Genomic DNA, 18316 nt, shown 5'->3' with positions numbered 1-18316 from the left:
ATTTGAAAATTCTGAATTCTTGCAAAATAGATTTGAAAATCTTGCTAATGCAGAAATACAGCATGTAACATACCTCTTAGAAGACAGCTGTGTTATGACTTGAACAGCTTCGAAAGCACATGATACCAGAACAAATGGGATTGCAACCTGCTCAAAACACAAGCTACATTTTGGCTCATAGTCATATTTACAAAAAGAACCTGGGCAGGTTGTTGGAAACATCTTCCTGGTTTTGAAATTATCACAGAATGGGTATGTTACAAAATAAAATATTGGCTAGACAGGGTAGAAAATAATTTTGCAGGAAACAATTTCAGTTAATTAATAAAAACCCCCTCCCATGGTCATAGCTGAACCGCAGTGAAATAAGCCATAAGATAATATGGAAAACCATAATAAAATCATATCCTCACTTCATTTATCCATTTTATCACTAGTGATAGATACTTCAACAAGGCTAGAAGACAGAACTATTCAGACCCAGCATCTCACATGACAGGTTGCAGAGTTTCAAGTGTAAAAGGACAATCCCACAAAAAAGTCTGAACACAGAGGGCATTCAGTAAGGCAAGGGTCACACTGCCCCTCCAGAGCCAAGTCAAGCAAATGTAAATGGTTCAGTAAATTAAGAACAAAGCAAACTAGAAAACAGGAACGTTGCCTTTTCTCTTTCCAAAGCTGATTTGCAATCTTTACGTAAGCAGTGTATAAAACCTGACTGCTCACATCCAGAAGGTTTGCACTATTGATCTGTGCCCTGTGAGACAACATGCAGTGTACCTGTAGCTTCAGTCTACTTTCTCTGGGACAGAAGCAGCAGAGAAGGAGAGGTAGGAAATAGTGCTTATTTTAGTAACAACCCATAAACTCAATGCCCCTTCACCCCTTTGGCAGACCCTTTACTCAAATACTAGAAAAGAGCTACCACACCTTGTCTGCAAACCAGAAGTGCAATCCAACCTGACAGACTATTAAAAAATACAGAAAATAATAGCCACTGTAAAATGACAACCTAACCAGTAGAACATGCAATGCCTCTATTTAATGTAATACAGATAGAGCTAATTATATACATTCTCAAAGTTTCTGTTGACATTATACTACGGGAAAAGCTTACAACTTGAAAAATTATTGAAGTATTTTCAACATTTGAAATTTCCATTTTAATGCAATAAACTGACCTAATGCTGTTAAATTACACTTCCATGCACTTCAGCTTCTCTTTTGGGAAAGAGAATGATCTCTCTAGAAACACTACAGAAGAATGAAAGCTTCACACATGGTTAAGAAGCCTAATGAAGCTCAAATACATATCTATATTTTTCTGAACTGCAAAGTAACAACCATGTATGTAATTTGTTATTTATTCCACAGTTCTTTGAGAAAATTTCACCAAGATTACTAACCTTCAGTAAAAGCAAGCCTCCCATCATGAAGGGACTGAACACAGTCAAGAAACAATAAATAGAAGCAGGATCAAAACTAGAGAAACATGAAAAAGACATTACATCTCTTAGAAACGGTGTTTTCCACTAAAAAAACCCCAGCCTTTAATTACCCTGCAACACTTTGGGTTGTATATACATTTTTAAACAAGGCTTCCAATTTTATCTTCTCTTGATTAAATATTAAATCAGCAGGGACTGCCAACCTCACCTTTCTTTCTCTACAAATTTTCTCAGACTGTGTTTTTCAAGGTGCCATGCTGTTGGTGGGCAACCAAGCTCTCTCTGCTCATCCTGTCCATAACATCTAATGGAACTGAGACAACCTCACATCCAACAAGTAACATGAGGAAGATGTTACAGAGAGCAGAAACAAAATAAATTGTGCTTCCACTGATTACTGCTTTGATTCTTCTGCTCTGATTTTGCTAATTAAATTTATGTTTAGTACATCAACTGCAGGAAGAATTTTTTTTGTACTCTGTGTCCCAAATAAATTAATAAAATTTACCTGTTAATAGAAGCTATGTTTCCAGTGCCAAAAAAGGCTGTCACTATGAAGAAAACCTAGATGTATTTAAGGAAAATACACTACAGAAATGGCTGCAATAAAATAAAACCAGCATTTATCCTTCTTCATTCCAATTTACTTTCAAAATCCATCATGAAGCTGATCCACTGTTACAGGTTTACAGTGCGTTAAGAAATCTAAAGTATTTTCCAGCTAAACCCTAGATTTTACATACAACTATATCAATTTTAAAACACAGATACTGCCTAGGTAAGGTTTTAGAGCCTGTCTTGAGATCCCTGTATGTAAGAAAGCTGCAGCTGGCTTTTTGGGTCCCTGCCTAGCAAGATGGGAACATCCCTGGACCACAAACCCAGCTACGCATTTCAAACTCATGCTTTTGCAGAAAGTAATGACACATGCATGTGTTCTGCACACCAAAAGAGATGGCTTTATTGAAGAACTTACCATGGAAGAAGTAGCTGGCTCTTAAAAAAGGCTAGAGGTTCCTATGCTACTCTTACTACAGAGGTTTTTGATCAAAGAATATGCTGACTCCACCCATGGTAGTATGGGACTCCCATTTTCTTCCTCACTCGAGGGAGGAAGACTCCAGCAGTATCTGTACAGCCAGAAGTTTTTTGATAAACCTTATCTTTTTCATCTAGACACAACACTTGCTGCAACATGAACCCATGAAAGGTATTTTTCTCGCTCCTGAGCTCAACAGAGCCCATTATAGCTCACGTGGCGTCAGCTGAAGAATGGTTTTTAACTTATCTTGCATAAGGCAGAGGGTCATAAATCAGTGAGGAGGGGCTGCTGTTGCCAGAGCTCCCTCTGGTCCTTTTGCTGCTGTTATAGCTCCTGCACTGGATCATTTAAGTCTCTCCATAAACAATTTGTTACCAACTGTTGAGCAGAATCATTGGGATTCTGCAAGCAATATTTGGGAAGGATTAGGTCAGCATAACTGAAGAAATCAGGCTTCCCAAGAGTCTCACAATTTCGAGTTTAGTAACACGGCAGTCTAGCAGCCAGCACAGTTCTGCTGGTTGAGATTTATAAGAAGAACAGGTCTGCAATAAAAAAAAACAAGAAAATACCAGTAACACATAGGTCTAATCAAAATGCTAAGCATGAGCAATTTGAATCTTTTCCTCAAAGACCAGGCTCTGTGATTTCTCAGCAAGTGCCAGCTACTGGGCCAGATACAGGAGCCTTGGGACAACCTTAAGACACACAGTTCACAGGGCTGTAGTCGCAGCCTCTACTACTCTAGCAGAAAAGGTTTCTCCTCTAATGCCATTGTTTCTAAACATTAAACAGCATCTAAATTGAAAAAAAAGTCACAACACGTTTTGAGCAGGCAAAGGAGATCTGCAAATTGGTTATTTTTTCAGGAGCTGAGCAAAACACATTCAAGTATTTTAGATTAAAGTAGTGCTCACTTGTGGGGCAGTGTGAGGAGCAGAAAAGGCCTTGACACTGTGCAAGCATTGTATTATCAACGCTGTCATCATCAGAAATGCAAAACATAGCCTCGCACTAGCTACTATGAAGAAAATTAACTCCAGCTAAAAACCAGCATAGCTACATTCCAGTGTTAAGGACGTACTATGCTGGAGCTTTAAAAAATACAGTTGGATTAGCTGATTTTATTTTTTTAAAACTAGTATTTAGCAACTGACAGACAGCAGCAGCTTTACTAAAGTTAGCATGTTTTTTGTTAAAATAGCAAATGAAATTGATGCATTTATTGCAAGGTATCTCAGCTCTTTTTAGGTATACTGAAGCAAGGGCAAACATCAAACACCTGGCAAATCATTTTGCCTTCTTTCTTAGCAATAATCAGCCTTCTTAAATTGGTATCTGTTACACTTTCTCTGCTGCAAGTTCTCAATGCCCAACAAGACAGTTCCAAATTCCAAAAGGGTGGACTCTGTGACTGTGACCCAGCCTCTCAGATCTGGTTATCTGACAAACTAAACTATAAAGCCTGTTTCTGTAGGAAACAGTATTGGGACAACTTCTTCCCTAGATACAGTAAGTAACTCACTGGCACTAAACCCCCCTATGTCCTAGACTGGCTCACTCTCTCTCCCATTTACCCATCCATCATCCTTGCTGCCAAACAGCTCTCACTTAATTGCAGTACCACAATGAAAGAAAAATGACAATGTTATTAATCTATAGTATTAAAAAAAAAAAAAAAAAAATCAGCTGCAGTATTAGTTACAGGAATGCAAACTAACTGCTATGCTAGTGAACAAACAGCTCTTCCCTCCTCAGACCATATAATTTCTAAGAGCAGAAATCACTTGTGATATAAATAATTCTAGGCCAGATTCTGGAAACATGTTTTGCTACAAGCCTGCAAGAACTTTCCCTCGTTTCATCTGCCTGCTACCTAGCATCTGCTTCCTAATACATTGTTATGCTCTAAAAATGAGAATAACTTTAATACCACCTATTTCAACTGATTTGTGAAGGTGAGCAAGTAAAAATGTAAATGTAATTTACAGCAAATGTAAATTTAAATCCAGCCAAAATCTAATTAAACAAAACCAAACTGAAAATAGAACTCAGGAGAAAATTTACCTTGGCTGCAATGGTCATAAGTGGGCAAGGAGCCAGATTCTAAACTGTGCATTTTTAAGTACTTGATAAAATGCATAACATACAAGACCATTGCCTTTTGACCGATATGAGTCAAATCATCTTTACCAGCCTCTATTCTCAGTGAGTGCCAGGCTACAAATTTTGACTGCAGGTCCTTTTCAAACAAACCCTTTTTTGCCCTGGAATGCAGCAACAAGCCAAAGGATACAAAGAAGAAGGACCTCCGGACATCATCCAGGTGGAGCTGTCGAAACTGAGTTATATCCATAGCACAGGTGAAGTTGAAAACAGCAAGCTGGAAAGACAACAAAAGGAATCAACACCAAATATCAACTAATGGACTTTGATAGAGCCACTGTATTCTTACTGAAATGAATGAGAAAGAAACCTATTTCCCTATCACCAGTTATTAGAGCATTATAATAAGCACTGCAAACATCTCATGTTTTCATTATACTTTAATGAATTAATGAATCTGCCAGAAAGACTGTACAAGTAAGATGATCAAACAAACAGTGAAGCTTCCGCTGTTATCTACACTAAAAATGAACTTCTATGCCTTAGACTTATAATCATCTTTTTTCATCAGAAATATTCCTCCTACACACATACACTTCCACTGCTCACATGAGCATATGGCTAAAGATCCTCAGAAATAAAAGACTGCAATTATCCTCATTTGACTTATTTTGTGAGTGAAAATAGTAAAATACTCTCCCATCTCCTTTACTCAGTCTTCAGTACACTATCATTTGACTTGAAGAGAAATTATCTTCATGGAATTGAATAAGTCAGTGAACTCCTTTACATTGGGAAAAAGAAAAAAATCAAGCAATAGACATTCAAGACTGATAACATTTTAATTTAAAATAATCTCTCATCATCAGAGAATTGAGCTGCATTTTACTTTGCAGCATATATTAACAGGCATTCTAGGGATGATATTTTCTAATGTAAAAACAGGAAACAGGGGTAAGCATTGTTCCTTTCACTTGAAAGCAAAAGTTTCAAGTGAATGTTGACATATAGTGAATGACAACTTAAAAGACAATTATAGCCTATGTTCTTTTCATTTGCATTTGATTAGTAGTGTTCATCACTGTTTAATACTACTTTAATAGAATTTTATTTTACAACAAAGAGAACACCAGACAGGCAAGCATCACAGATGCAGAAGATAGACTGGGCCCTAGACTGGAAGGGAAAACACACCTCACAGGTGCTAAACACCTTTGGTCGCAATTGCGGCATCACACTAACTGTAATTTTGATATTCAGATTCCATCCCTATCGCTTAAGATGCTACAAAACACAATTACACTAAATATCATAAGTAAAGGTAGCATAAATAGGAAGTGATTCTTGTCTTATTTCTGTTTTTTAGCCTTAAATTGGTAAAGTCTGCTCTCTGAAGTTTTGAAATGGTCTTCCTTGTAGGAGCCCAACAAAACCACAGTATGTGTCAGGTTCACTCTGACAACTGTCTTGGCTCAGGTTTCAACCTCCAGGACTTTTCCCTAATTATTATGAGCTGCAAAAGGAAGGAAAGACGTGTACCAATACTTCTCTTCAAGTGACTCTGGCCACTCCCAAGCATGTGTAGGCAGGGGGGCTCATCTAGGAGAAGCCAGGGAGAGCTGTGGTGCATACCCACCTGGCTCCAAGGGCCCAAACCATTGTAACTGGCACTCTGGATCTGACCAACAGTGGCACAGCTCCAGTTTGTTCGACCCTATACCTAACCTAAGATGCAGTGTGAGCAGCATGGCCTTTACAAACTGTTGACAATACACTAAATTTTACAGTGGAAGAAGTTGCATTGATTACAAAATTCCTTTTTCTCCTCCAGGCAAACCTGAGAAGGTGCTAGTTCCAATTTAGTCTCCTTGTCAGTCTAAACAGAAATAAATCTCCATCCTTCAACAGAGGACAAGTGAAATTAAGATTTCTAATATTTCCTATGGCTCTTTTCAGAAATCAAATAATTTCTTTTCAGTCTCTCACTCGTGAGTCTGCTATCAGACCAAAAAAAGGACAATGACATTGTACTTGCTCTGAAGAGTTACTGTACCTTATGCTGAATTATCACTACACTTGACAGAGAAAACTCTGTAGCCTACAGACCATACCACTGTGTCCTACTAAGTCAGACTGTCCTCCTGCATTCTTAGAAATGGCTCTGATGTGCAATATCATCAATAACATGAATTACAAATCTTACATACAAGATCATATTCCTAGTTGATGAAACTGCTAACACTGGCTTCCCAAACTGAAAAGAAAGTGAAGTGTTGCTCTCTGAAAAACACTCAGAATATTTATTACATCCTCAAAAAAAAAAAAAATAAACCTGTTAATTAAATTGCTGTATCTATCAAGAGCTGTTACCTTTGGCTTGAGTGAAAGACCATAGTGCTGCAGTGCTTCTTGTTCCATATTTATCCACATAAACATCAAACCAAACAGTGCCAGTGGAAAGAGAGCTTCATATCTGAAAAGCAACATCATAATCATAGTAAGTGCAGTCTCTCACAACTAATTAACATCAAATGCTGACACGTTTCTTTTCTTTTTACTTCACACAAAGGATACACTCAAGATCTAGTGGCATTCTTCCCCTTCTTTCCCCATTTCCAAATACCCCCAGTTGGTTGAATTTTAAAGCCATAAAGCAGTTAAATGGCAAAAGTAGGAGAAACAGAACTTGCTTCAGCTTTGTCATATCTTGCATTTTTTTGTTCAAGAGCTGCCACAATGTTGGATGAGTGCCTTTTTTAATTACAAAACTGGAATAAAGTTAAAAGAAACATGACAAAAAAAACATATTTGACATTAATTTTCTGCAAAATGGAATATTTTTCTATAAGAATGACTTGGAACTGAAGTTCAACTTCAACAGCAGCTAGAGACTGTGTCTCTTTAGAACCTAATCACACAAATTCATTATGGTGTTCTCAGTTTGGTTCTAAGGAAAGAGACACCAGTATAATAAAAGGAGCATTACATTTCACTTCAGTGAAATGTTCTTTTCTTCACACAAGGTATTTCAATCTTTCACAAGAGCAGCATCAAGCCACACTCTAACCATGGCCACTAAATTGTTCTAGCTACACCCCCAATCTCTGAGAAGTACTTCTGGCTCCTACAATGCTCAGATTCCAAAGTAAGAGTGTATTTATGTGAGAGATTAATACCCCCAGAAAACATAAGGGTGTAGACTGAAATTGGATAACATTTAGTTTTTCCAGTTGCACTTCATGGTACCTCCCAGGCTGTTTTCCTTCAAGATAAAATTGTAATAGTGATACTGACAAGACCGAATATGTTTCCCCTTTTATTTTTTCCTTCTCAGACAAACACCTGTTTGTCTAAAAAATAAGGAAATCATTGCAGTCAATCTTGGTATTGTTTCTGCCGGGCAACAAAGTAGTTTCAAACTGGAGCAAAAAAAATTTGCATAAACATTTCCACTTTAATTATCAGAAGGACAGGCAGCTAAACAGCTATGCTGTCAGTAACAAAAACACTACCAGGCCTTATAATGGCTGTACACTTGCCTACAGATTAAATGTCTTCAGCAGTCGGTGACAAGTGGTTGTAAGCAACCACGCTCTTCAGCTGGGTTCAGTATTTCCACTTAACCACCCCCAAAGAGTTGCTGCAATTACCCAGGCAATGTGCTGGGTTATCAGTACATGATATAAGACTGCACTGAGGACAGAAACATTGGACAATTTTGGCACCAGGGCCTTGGGTTTTGTTTGCTTTCTAAAGAATCATTCCAAAATTTTTTTCATCTATTTCGACATTGTAGAAAGACAACAGAGCTGTCAGCATTTACGTGGTCTGGTGCAGGGCCAAAATACAAAGAGGGAGATGGCCAGCCTCAGAGAGAACAACATTCATGCTTTATCCAGTAGCCAGCACAGGCTAAGAAGGCTGAGTGTAAGAATGTGTGTGCAGTCAGGAGTAACATTAGGATCAAAATCTTAATGGGGAAGTGGGAGGAAGGGGAGGCAGAAGACTGGAAAAAAAAGAGATGCTTCAACTAAAATGAGAGTATCCACAGGAGGCAGCTATTGCAAAATGTCTGCTGCAAGATGTTTTATTCCACTTAATTTTCCAGTGTAATTAAATCCAGAGGATAAGTGGGAGGGGAGGCGGAAAGAACAGTTCCTATACTCCCCATTAATTATGCTCTTAAGAGCTACCCAGTCTGAGAAAATAGAAAGGGTTGGCTGACATAGTGTTTTCTTCATTTAAAAGAGAGGAATTGACTTTTATCCAAAAAGAAGCAAGGTCTAGTCTTTATGGGAAACAACATCCCTTTAAAAAAAATTACTTCCACAAAAATCTCTCAGAATACAATTTTCCCCTCATTTTAGGACTACCTGTTTCCTGGCACACATAATTTAAGCCATAATAGACACTGGTGCTGACCAGCTGGGAGAGACGCTATTTCCTTTCGTTTGCAAGCAGAAAAGCACATGTCAAAACAACAAAAGGCATAAACCAAACCAGACTTTCTTATTTTGGTGCAAGACTGTTTGAACACACAGCCTTCCAGCCACTGCCTTGTCTAGTTAAAAGGAATGTCAACAAACTGTGTTTATAATACAAGGAGGAACATGAAGGTTCCCCTGAAACTTTATTTAGTTAAACTAAACCAAGAGATAAGTGCTTGAAGCACGTGTTACACCTTTAACAGAAACAGGCATGAGATGAAACAGTTTCACATACAGTCCTGGATTTTCATATGTAAATCCAACCCAAACAGAGTAAGAATGAAGTACCCTGTGCTGAGGAGCAAGTAGGTGGACATCAGGGAGAGCAATATGCTGAACAGTCTCTCAAAGAGAAACGTGGGGCTCAGTAGCAGCAACATCGGGGAAGAAACTGCAATAAGAGGAGATCCATCAGTCACAACATGCAAAACATTTCATCCTCAGTAACAAGATAACTTTCCTCAAATCTTGACATTTTTTGTACAGAAATTCAATACAGATCCTATATGACCCTCTGTTTTCAGAAGTTACTTTTGCTAAAGAAAATCCAATGTTTAGAATGTTTCACATTCCTCAAAAGTAATTTCAGTTTTGTATTCCGTAAGTCGCAGCTTTTATAATTTCTCATGAACTGATGTTAATAAATCTTTAAGATGATGCAGAATCACTACCCTAAAACCCAGTCAAACTTGACTGTTTAATACTACTCTGAAAACCACTTACCACTGCCCTGAGGACCTCTGGTAGATCAAAGATTGCAGTCAAAGCCACTGCTCCACTAGATTAGAACCATAAAAGCTTGGGTTGGAAGGGACCTTAAAGATCACCTAGTTCCAACGCCCCTGCTATGGGAGACGAGGTTGCTCAGATCCCCATCCAACCCAAGCCTTCTATCTTTTATAATTAGATTAGGAACTGGGCTACTCCAAAAGTAAGTAAAGAGGAAGAAAAACAGAAAAGATGGCCAATGCTTGAAGTAGGAAAACTGAGAAGGACAAGCATTGCTGTGACTTAATCTTTAAACCCTTTTTTTTTTAACATGAAAATTGCATGTTTATAAAAAAGTATGCTGACAAATAACATGCATGTGATTCTTCATCGCAGTATAGTAACTTCATATTACTGAATCACTCAAAGTAATCACTCATCAACAGTAAGTTGAAATTAATAATCACTCTAAGGAACAAAAAAATATAAGATATGGAAACTACTCGCTTGTGATAATCATCATTGTATACATTAGTATTTATAGTAAACATATCAATGAAAGAGAGGTGAGGAGGTTTCTAATTCCTGTGGGTCAGTATGTTTTATTTCCTGGCTTTCAGCCTTGGACACTGCTACAATTACAGAATAAGTGACTTCAAGGGGCTCCAAGAAGGTCCAATTCAAGGAGGAACTCCAGGGACTTCACTGAAAGTCAGAACAGTTGGAAATAAATTCAGCATGGCAACTGGCCTCTTTGAATGACACTGAACATACCAGATGTGTATCACTCTGAGTGCAATCATAGATGAGAACATATGAGTGGCTAGTAGGTGATCATTAGTCTCTTCCATCTCTGATTGATACATCAGATATTAATCATAAAAAGACCTGTAGCTTTCTGGATGACCTACTCAAACCTCTGTATATGACCCCTGTACACAGTTGTGACACCAAATTCCTCACAATTTGGCAAGTTATGATAAATTTCCACAGATGAAAATTTTAAGATGTAAAATACATTCATTTAGAAATATCTGCTAATATTAAGATGGTTCTGAAGAACATGGGAAACAGTCGAAATAATGTTACACCTCCTGGTTTTGCCTCTATGTTTGCAGTTAAGTACACTGTATGAACCATACAGTGTTACAACTAAAGCCACTTGGACACAGGCCTGCAGGAACACAGCCATCACTAATTCATTTGCCAGGTTCCTCAAACACCAGTCTTTCTCAAAGAAAAAAAAAATCGGTCCAAGTTAAAATTTTAACAGTTAGGCTTCATATTAATCAGGATAAATAGCTGAGAAGAGGGTCTAAAGTTCCCTAGAAAACATCAGAGTATCATTATTATCTTGACAGAATAAGTCAGTATTTTTATGAACAAATACTGATAACTAGTTTCTAGTTTCTACTGATAACTGTGTTTCTAGTTCTATAAATACACAGAGATGCAAAATGAGAGTTCAATAACAGCACCATTCTTCCACAACTAAGCAAAAAGACTAAGAGGAGTTGGACCAGCTGTAATCCCACCAACCTTGGACAAGCTACAGTAGAGTTTGGTACCTTAATTCTTATGGTATCCCATTTGTGGTACACACTGGCAACAAGGCAGGTGCTAGTTGTGGTTATGGTATTTCTCACCAAGAGAAGTATTGAGGACATGTTGGATGCCATGGTGTTTTACCTGCTTATTTCTGTGTTTAATTATGGAAAGCAATTTCAGCAAGTACACAAAGCTCCTATCTTGTATATCATATTCACTTAGAATGATTACTTCCAGTCTGAAAGACTTTGCTAAAATATTCAATACTACTGTGGCAGCAAGTAGACATTTTGAGTACCTACAGTTTATTTCACTGTTAGCTTTATTTTTATCATCACCCACAACAAAGAGAATTTCTAATATACTTTTTCCTCATAACTCTGAACTTCTTTGACTGCCTGAATCATCTCCTAAATGAAAAATGTTTCTCTTTCATCCTTACACAAGAGAGAAATATAACCTTTACACTCAATTCCTGCTCCAGTAAGCCAAGCAGGACTTCATCGATTTCATTGACTTTACAACTGCAAGAAATTCATCCACACAGAGATCCCCATTTAGCTTAGCAGGCTACAAAGAGTTAGGGGAGCATGATGGAAAGGAAAATGCTCCAAAGGAAAATACATTACTAAGAAAGCAGTGCTCACACACACTGAACTTAATCTTGAATCCATTTGCTCAAACAGAAGCAGGATCGCTAAAACTGACAAGATCTTCTTAAGTTAAAACAATGTCACCAGTACAGGAATGTACAAGACAACCAGCAAGTGGGTAACATGGGCCACAGTTCTTTCATGAAGCTATGTTTAAATTCCTGATCTTGACTTGTAGCAAAAAGCTGCTATCAAATACATTATATGGGATATGTTTAGCTCTAAAACACATCCCACATTTCTGACCACTCAGATAAACAATGCTCAACATTTTCTAATGGAGCCCTATAGAAATTATTTTATAGCTGAAATATGAAAGGTATTGCTTCACTGCATTCCAGAACTCCAGTAACAATTCCATTTGCTCTGTTTAATCATGCTAAGATTTTTGAATGGTGAAAAATTCATAGGCTTGCAAATCGCTTTATTCTTTAATAATTAGATACTAACAGATATCAAACATACACTATCATCATCATTTCACAGGTATTTTGCAAGGCAACTCTCAAAACCACTTCCACACCCCAATGGTCACTGGCATCTGCTACAGTTTCGAGTTTACATTGAATCAGAGCAACAACTTTTGGCGATTTCCCTATGCTCAACTGGATTGATTGCAGAACATCTCAGATCACCTACATCTGGTTCCAAGTGAAACAAAAAGGGAATTTATGCCATTATTTTCCTAAAAGTGGTCTTCAAAATATTCAGAACACTCAATATAAAAGGTATATTTTTCATCAACGGTATTTGCATTTTATCACAAACTTACAAAGGAATAATATTTTAGAAGACTAACACATTTCCCCAAAAAACTCACTTAGGAAAGAAAACGTACAGAAGAACTATCAGCAGTCAGATAAAGGAAAATAAGATGCTAATGAAAAAGTGGCATCATCCTCCACCCAAGCCCAGCCTCCACAAACTGCCAGCATAAAAGTTTGAAAGGGAAGATTTTCTTACCTAGTGTCATCCAGCTAATAATTTGATTCATTACAGGTAATCCCTGCTTGCTCTTAAGACTGTTATGGGTACTGCTCACAACATATGTCGAAAGTGCAACACTGAACATCTAGAAAGAAGAAATTGGGCAATGAAACACAAAATTAATGTATGGATCTCTGCCATTCCATCCTAAATATGTAAATATGCTTTAGAGTTGCATAAACACCTCATCTGAATCACTATAAAAACAAGAAGTCAAAGACAGTGTCAAAACTAATAACTTGTTATAACTTACAATTACCAACTTTTTAAAACTTCTGTCGAGATTACTTTCTATTAGCAATCTTATTATTTATTTGTGCTATTTTAAAATAGTAGACACTAGTGTCTTGGACCACTAATTTGCCACAATATGCTCTTTGTCAAGAGTACCTATTTAAACACTCCTGCAAACCACAGAAACCACACACCCCCAGTCCTTCAGGGGGCATTTGTCCTCAAACAGCAGCCACAAAGAACAAGCAGAGCCTTTGGCTTTGCTGCAGAATCAGGTATAGGGAGAAGGAAGAGGCTCCTGTAAGAAGAGAAGCAGCAGCAGAACAAATTTGAGGTAGCTTTTAAGAGATGGAAAGGAGGTGGGGTTTCTGCCCCTCTACTGAATTGCCTGAATCACCTCAAGCAGAGCCCTCTGCCTTGCAGAAGCAAAGAAGCTGGAGAGGTTTTTTCTTTGATTAATTCGAGAGACACCATTCACTCATCAAGTACGTGCAAAAAACCTTTTGAAAATTACCCCATGAGTCAGTTATTTTTGAAAGGTGACAATTATCCAAGAAAATGCTTGAGCCAAGTTTTCAATTACTGCTATTTATTCACAACTCTGCACTTCCACTAAAAGGCAAATCAAGCATGCACAGTACTTTGCAAACATGTGCTTTAAAACTGCATTACAAGATGTAATTGCAGTTGTGGTTTTAGTGCACAGCAACTACACCATTCACATCCATCACTTTGTACCATATGAATAGCTGCTATTTCCCTCCTAGACTGCAGTGATACCTAGTGGGATCAGCCCAGAGCATACATTTAGCATCAGCATTCTTTTCTGACAAGTTTCACAGGTGCTCAGTATCTGCTGCTTCTATTTAATTTCAGGCCACAAGAACACGTACTGCATATTTTTTCTGTGACATCAATAAATGAGGTCAAAGCATTAGGCATCCAAAAGCTCAGGGAATTGGACCTTTTAGACCTCTGATGTTTATTTTGGACACTTTTCCTGTATTCAGGCCCTTTGATAATCTTATCAAGTTCTTTTTTAGTATCATGAGCTCAGGTAATTCCTCTAATATCCCCTAGACACTGGTGAAGTCACTTTGTACTGACTTTGTGTCACCCTCCACAATACATCGTGTGCCTTGGAAAACTTGTGATGACCTGAAAACATTAGTAAGCACAATGTACTGCTGCTAAATCTATGCCAGTGTCCAGGGAAGGACTCAACGTGCTTTTGAGAATCTGTGTTTGCATTTTAAATAATGTTCAAACTGCTCTTGGCTTCCACCAACACCTCCAGGACTGCGGAAGTGAGCAGAAGAAACTTGGAGATGCAAACAGAGGTCTCCAGTCTCCCTTCATCCTTGACCACCCTCTCCAATGTTCTTGAACAACTTAATAACAGAAATAATTCTTGAACAACTGAAGAGCAGGCCTCAGACACACAGACCTGTAGGTCACAGCTACAAAGAAGAAACCAAGAGTGACACCTGCAGTCCCACCACTGCCAGCTGCTCTGGCTGAGAGCTCTCCTAAGTATCAAACATCGTAAGGACCCATAGGGAGAAGGGCAGGAGAACCACCATCATGAGCTGGGCACAAGGCTGGTTGAAAAGCTCCTTCCTGTCCTCTGATTCCACCAGAATGACATGGTTTCCTACTGTTCACTTCCCTTATTTTAAAAGGCATGTAGATGTTGCACTTATGAACATGGTTTAGTGATGATCTTGGCAGTATTAGGTTAATGGCTGGACTTGATCTTACAGGTCTTTTCCAACCAAAATTTTCCTATAATAATAATTTAGAGGAGGAAACTAATAAACAGATCACCTTGGACACACATGAAGTCCAAGCATCCTGAGAATAATAACTTGGTCCAACATTATCAAGCAAGGAAAAAGAGCATGTTTTCAGTAATGTGGCAGAAACTGAACATCACCTATGAAACAGATGGCAAAGAGAAACTGGTGCTCCCTTTAGCAGATATAAAGTTATACAGTAAGCACTGCAGCAGTCTAGCTGACGGATTATGAATTACTCCTGTCTTCATCATCACTGAAGCCTTAATGACCTCTCAGAGGTCACAGAATCAAAGAATTGTTTAGGTTGGCTTAGGCTTAACTCATCAGTGACCCCAAACAGGTAACAGTGTTATCAGAGGAAAGCATAACCCTTGATGACTGCACCCGAACACCACTTATGGGGAACCTGCAAAACCTACTTTTAAGGAATCCCTTGTCAGATGCAGAGCAGGAACCTGATTGAGTGTGCTTATCTATTGGAATGTCAGTGGCCTGACCACCATCTGTCACTGCAAAATCAGTATTTTTCCCTGACCAGGGGATTCACTCCACCTTTAAAACTGTCTGTTGTAAATCAAAACTAGGGATTTCAAAATGAGCATTTTTGAAGAGTACCCCTTCCCACGTCCCACCAAAAAGTCCAAAGGAAAATATAGAAGTAGAATTAGAGAATTCCATTGCCTAGAAATACCCAGTATTCTGACAGGCATTTTCCTTTTGTATTCCTGCACATTTCAAAGCAACTAAATGTAATCTAACCTCAAAACAAGATATTTATTTAGAAACACATATAATGCCCCTGTAATGTCCTTTTATCCCTCTAAATCTGAATAATTTCATCTCTCAATACTTTCCTTACCCAAAATGTGAATGGTGGATCCCATATATTCCATTCACAAATAAGATATTGAAACAAAAATCTAATATAGACTATTAATTAGACATCACTATTGTAAAATATCTTCTGATTGAGGGGCAATTTGAGGAACTTTATGATCTTAAAAGTTGGGAGGAAAATTAGGATGTTACTTCCAGAATAAGCAGACAGAACATTTTCATCTAATTAAGTATCACTCTGTGAGTGAGTTTCCTGATTCTCTAAGTTCACTCAAGAATAGTCTGGCGTTACTTTTTTACTACAGACCAATTTCTTCATCATCATGAGATGCTGCAGCAATTGTGTGGTGAGATGAGGTTGGCCAGCCACCTACTGGGCTTCTCTCCTTCACTTCCCCAGGCAATGTAAGCTTTTTTCAGGCATTCCAGCAAGAAATCCATTGCCATGTATATTGGAAATTTATGTTCTAAATACTTAGGAAAGCAACTGACATTCCTTTTCCACATGTAGGCTGAAAAAATTAGGAGACATCACCACCACATTTACCTGCATCCATGCTCAGGTAAAGCCATTTTAAGCATTCATTACTCTTTCCCTCCCTCCTTTCAACCAATTTGAGCTCCATACCTAAATCACTGATATAATGAGTGCATTGCTTTGCTCAGCAAGAAACTCCAGCACACACTAAATCATAACAGATAAAGCTGGTCCTGAAATAAAACTATTATCTTGTAACAGGTTGAGGGGTAAAAATGAGAAAAAAATTATTAGAATCTTAAAGCTCTCTAGAACTTAATTAGCTCCAAGCATGAAAAAACCCTTCCTATTTCACAAAGCTATAATTCACCTGAAAGAAGACTTAACCAAGAGAAAACCAGCTCAGTATCATTGTTTTTCTACAGCCAGAAACTGAACTAGTTCAGCCCCCTGAACCAGCAAGCCTGCCCTTAGTGCATACATGCAACTACTGCAAAGGTCACTGGAAGTGATGTACACAGACCAAAGGCAGGACACACTCTCAAATTCTCCAAGCAGAGCATCAAAATCTATATGCACATCTATATATCATTATAATTATGCACAGGACAGGCTTTAGGGAACACAGCATAATGATGCTTAAATATGTGCACATGGTCCTCTTCAAATAGCCAAGGAGAAAACTCTTAGGGACAATTATTTTTTTCTTGAAAATTGTGGCCTTGGTAGAATCATGTTCCTAGAAAGTACGTAAAAATTTGCACATAAAAACCCTCTAACATTCAGAATTACTGAAAAGTAACAACTGACCTGATAAAAATATACTTTCAGATCTTCATTATCTCTGTACTTATTTTCACTTTTACAAAGAGATGCCAACGAGAAGAAGGATATCAACAGGGTCAGCAAACCAGCTGCTATTCTGCAAAAACAAACAAAAGAACAATAAAATCCCAGAAAACAAACAAAAAACTCTTTTGCCACTGTACGCTGTCTTTTTGCACTTGACATCCCCCCACCAGATTCAACCCCAGGAGCGCTCTGGCTTTCCTAATCTACCCTGAATATTCAGTGTCTCCAGGTTCCTCCTGGATCATCTAACCCTGCTTTCACCCCCATGTTTCCTTTTTATGACTGAGCTGACTCAGGAGCTCCCTGCTCCTACCATACAAGTTTTATTAATGTACTGAAAAGCCCTGACTTGACAGATAGCACCACTGCCCAGGAATAGAAACACCTATTTCTCACTGGCTTTCTGATTTCTCCCTCTTGTATCTTCTCCCCCATCAACTTATCTGCAGCATCCTGAAGTGTTACATACACATATATTTTTAATTGCTGCTTCAAACCTTTCCAGCTTCAAAACTCCCTTAAAAAGTTTCAAACAAACACAGCGTTTCAAAGGGACAATGTTTCATCAGAAGAATAAATAGAAAGATGTACAGCCTGAGCAAGGTGAATATAAAGAAGTGTCAGAGAGGAAGATCTGTAGGTAATTTAATGCCATTTTGATTTCTAAGCTATGCACATATGTTCTAAAGAATAGAAAAATGTGCGTATGCAGCTGAGAGGCTGTAACAGAGTCAAAGCAAATAAGTGTTGAATATTTCCAATGCGCTCAAGGATAAAGACTAAGAAGAGTTTTCAACACATAGATTTAAAACACAGTGGAAAATATTGAGGCAGAATATCACTAATCTTGGAAATATCTAGGCTCATAATTCTACCTGCAATCACATATTACTGCTCAAATCCCATATTTCAGCAGGAGCCATTGCACCCTAGGGTAAATTCACTCCTTCTGCAGTAACTACAAAGAAACCACAAGCATAACCCTTCAGGCCAACCACCTGGATTGCATCCAGATATGAGAGAACACTCCTATGACCACAGAGTGGCTCACAAGAGGAGAGGAACAAATAACAAAGTTGTAGTGGAAAAACAATGCAAATCAACAACTGCAGAAAACCAGACAAGCAATACCAGAAA

General features: G+C 38.1%; 1 protein-coding gene across 1 annotated transcript in view; it reads right to left on the bottom strand.

Annotated features, from left to right (window-relative positions):
- PIGN (phosphatidylinositol glycan anchor biosynthesis class N) overlaps nucleotides 1-18316 on the bottom strand; it is a 98804-nt gene that overhangs the window by 13131 nt on the left and 67357 nt on the right. The window contains exons 19-26 of the mRNA XM_083859599.1: nucleotides 17138-17249; nucleotides 12956-13064; nucleotides 9372-9474; nucleotides 6967-7069; nucleotides 4787-4873; nucleotides 1957-2012; nucleotides 1407-1482; nucleotides 74-147 (exon numbers count right to left, since the gene is read on the bottom strand). Of these exons, the coding sequence (XP_083715725.1) occupies nucleotides 74-147; nucleotides 1407-1482; nucleotides 1957-2012; nucleotides 4787-4873; nucleotides 6967-7069; nucleotides 9372-9474; nucleotides 12956-13064; nucleotides 17138-17249 (720 nt within the window). The remainder of the gene's footprint in view (nucleotides 1-73; nucleotides 148-1406; nucleotides 1483-1956; nucleotides 2013-4786; nucleotides 4874-6966; nucleotides 7070-9371; nucleotides 9475-12955; nucleotides 13065-17137; nucleotides 17250-18316) is intronic.

Source organism: Zosterops lateralis, assembly GCF_965231275.1.
Source record: "Zosterops lateralis genome assembly, chromosome: 1".
NCBI classification, from domain to species: Eukaryota; Metazoa; Chordata; class Aves; order Passeriformes; family Zosteropidae; genus Zosterops; species Zosterops lateralis.
The sequence above is the reverse complement of the archived record's forward strand: the minus strand, read 5'-3'. Positions and strand labels throughout refer to the sequence as shown.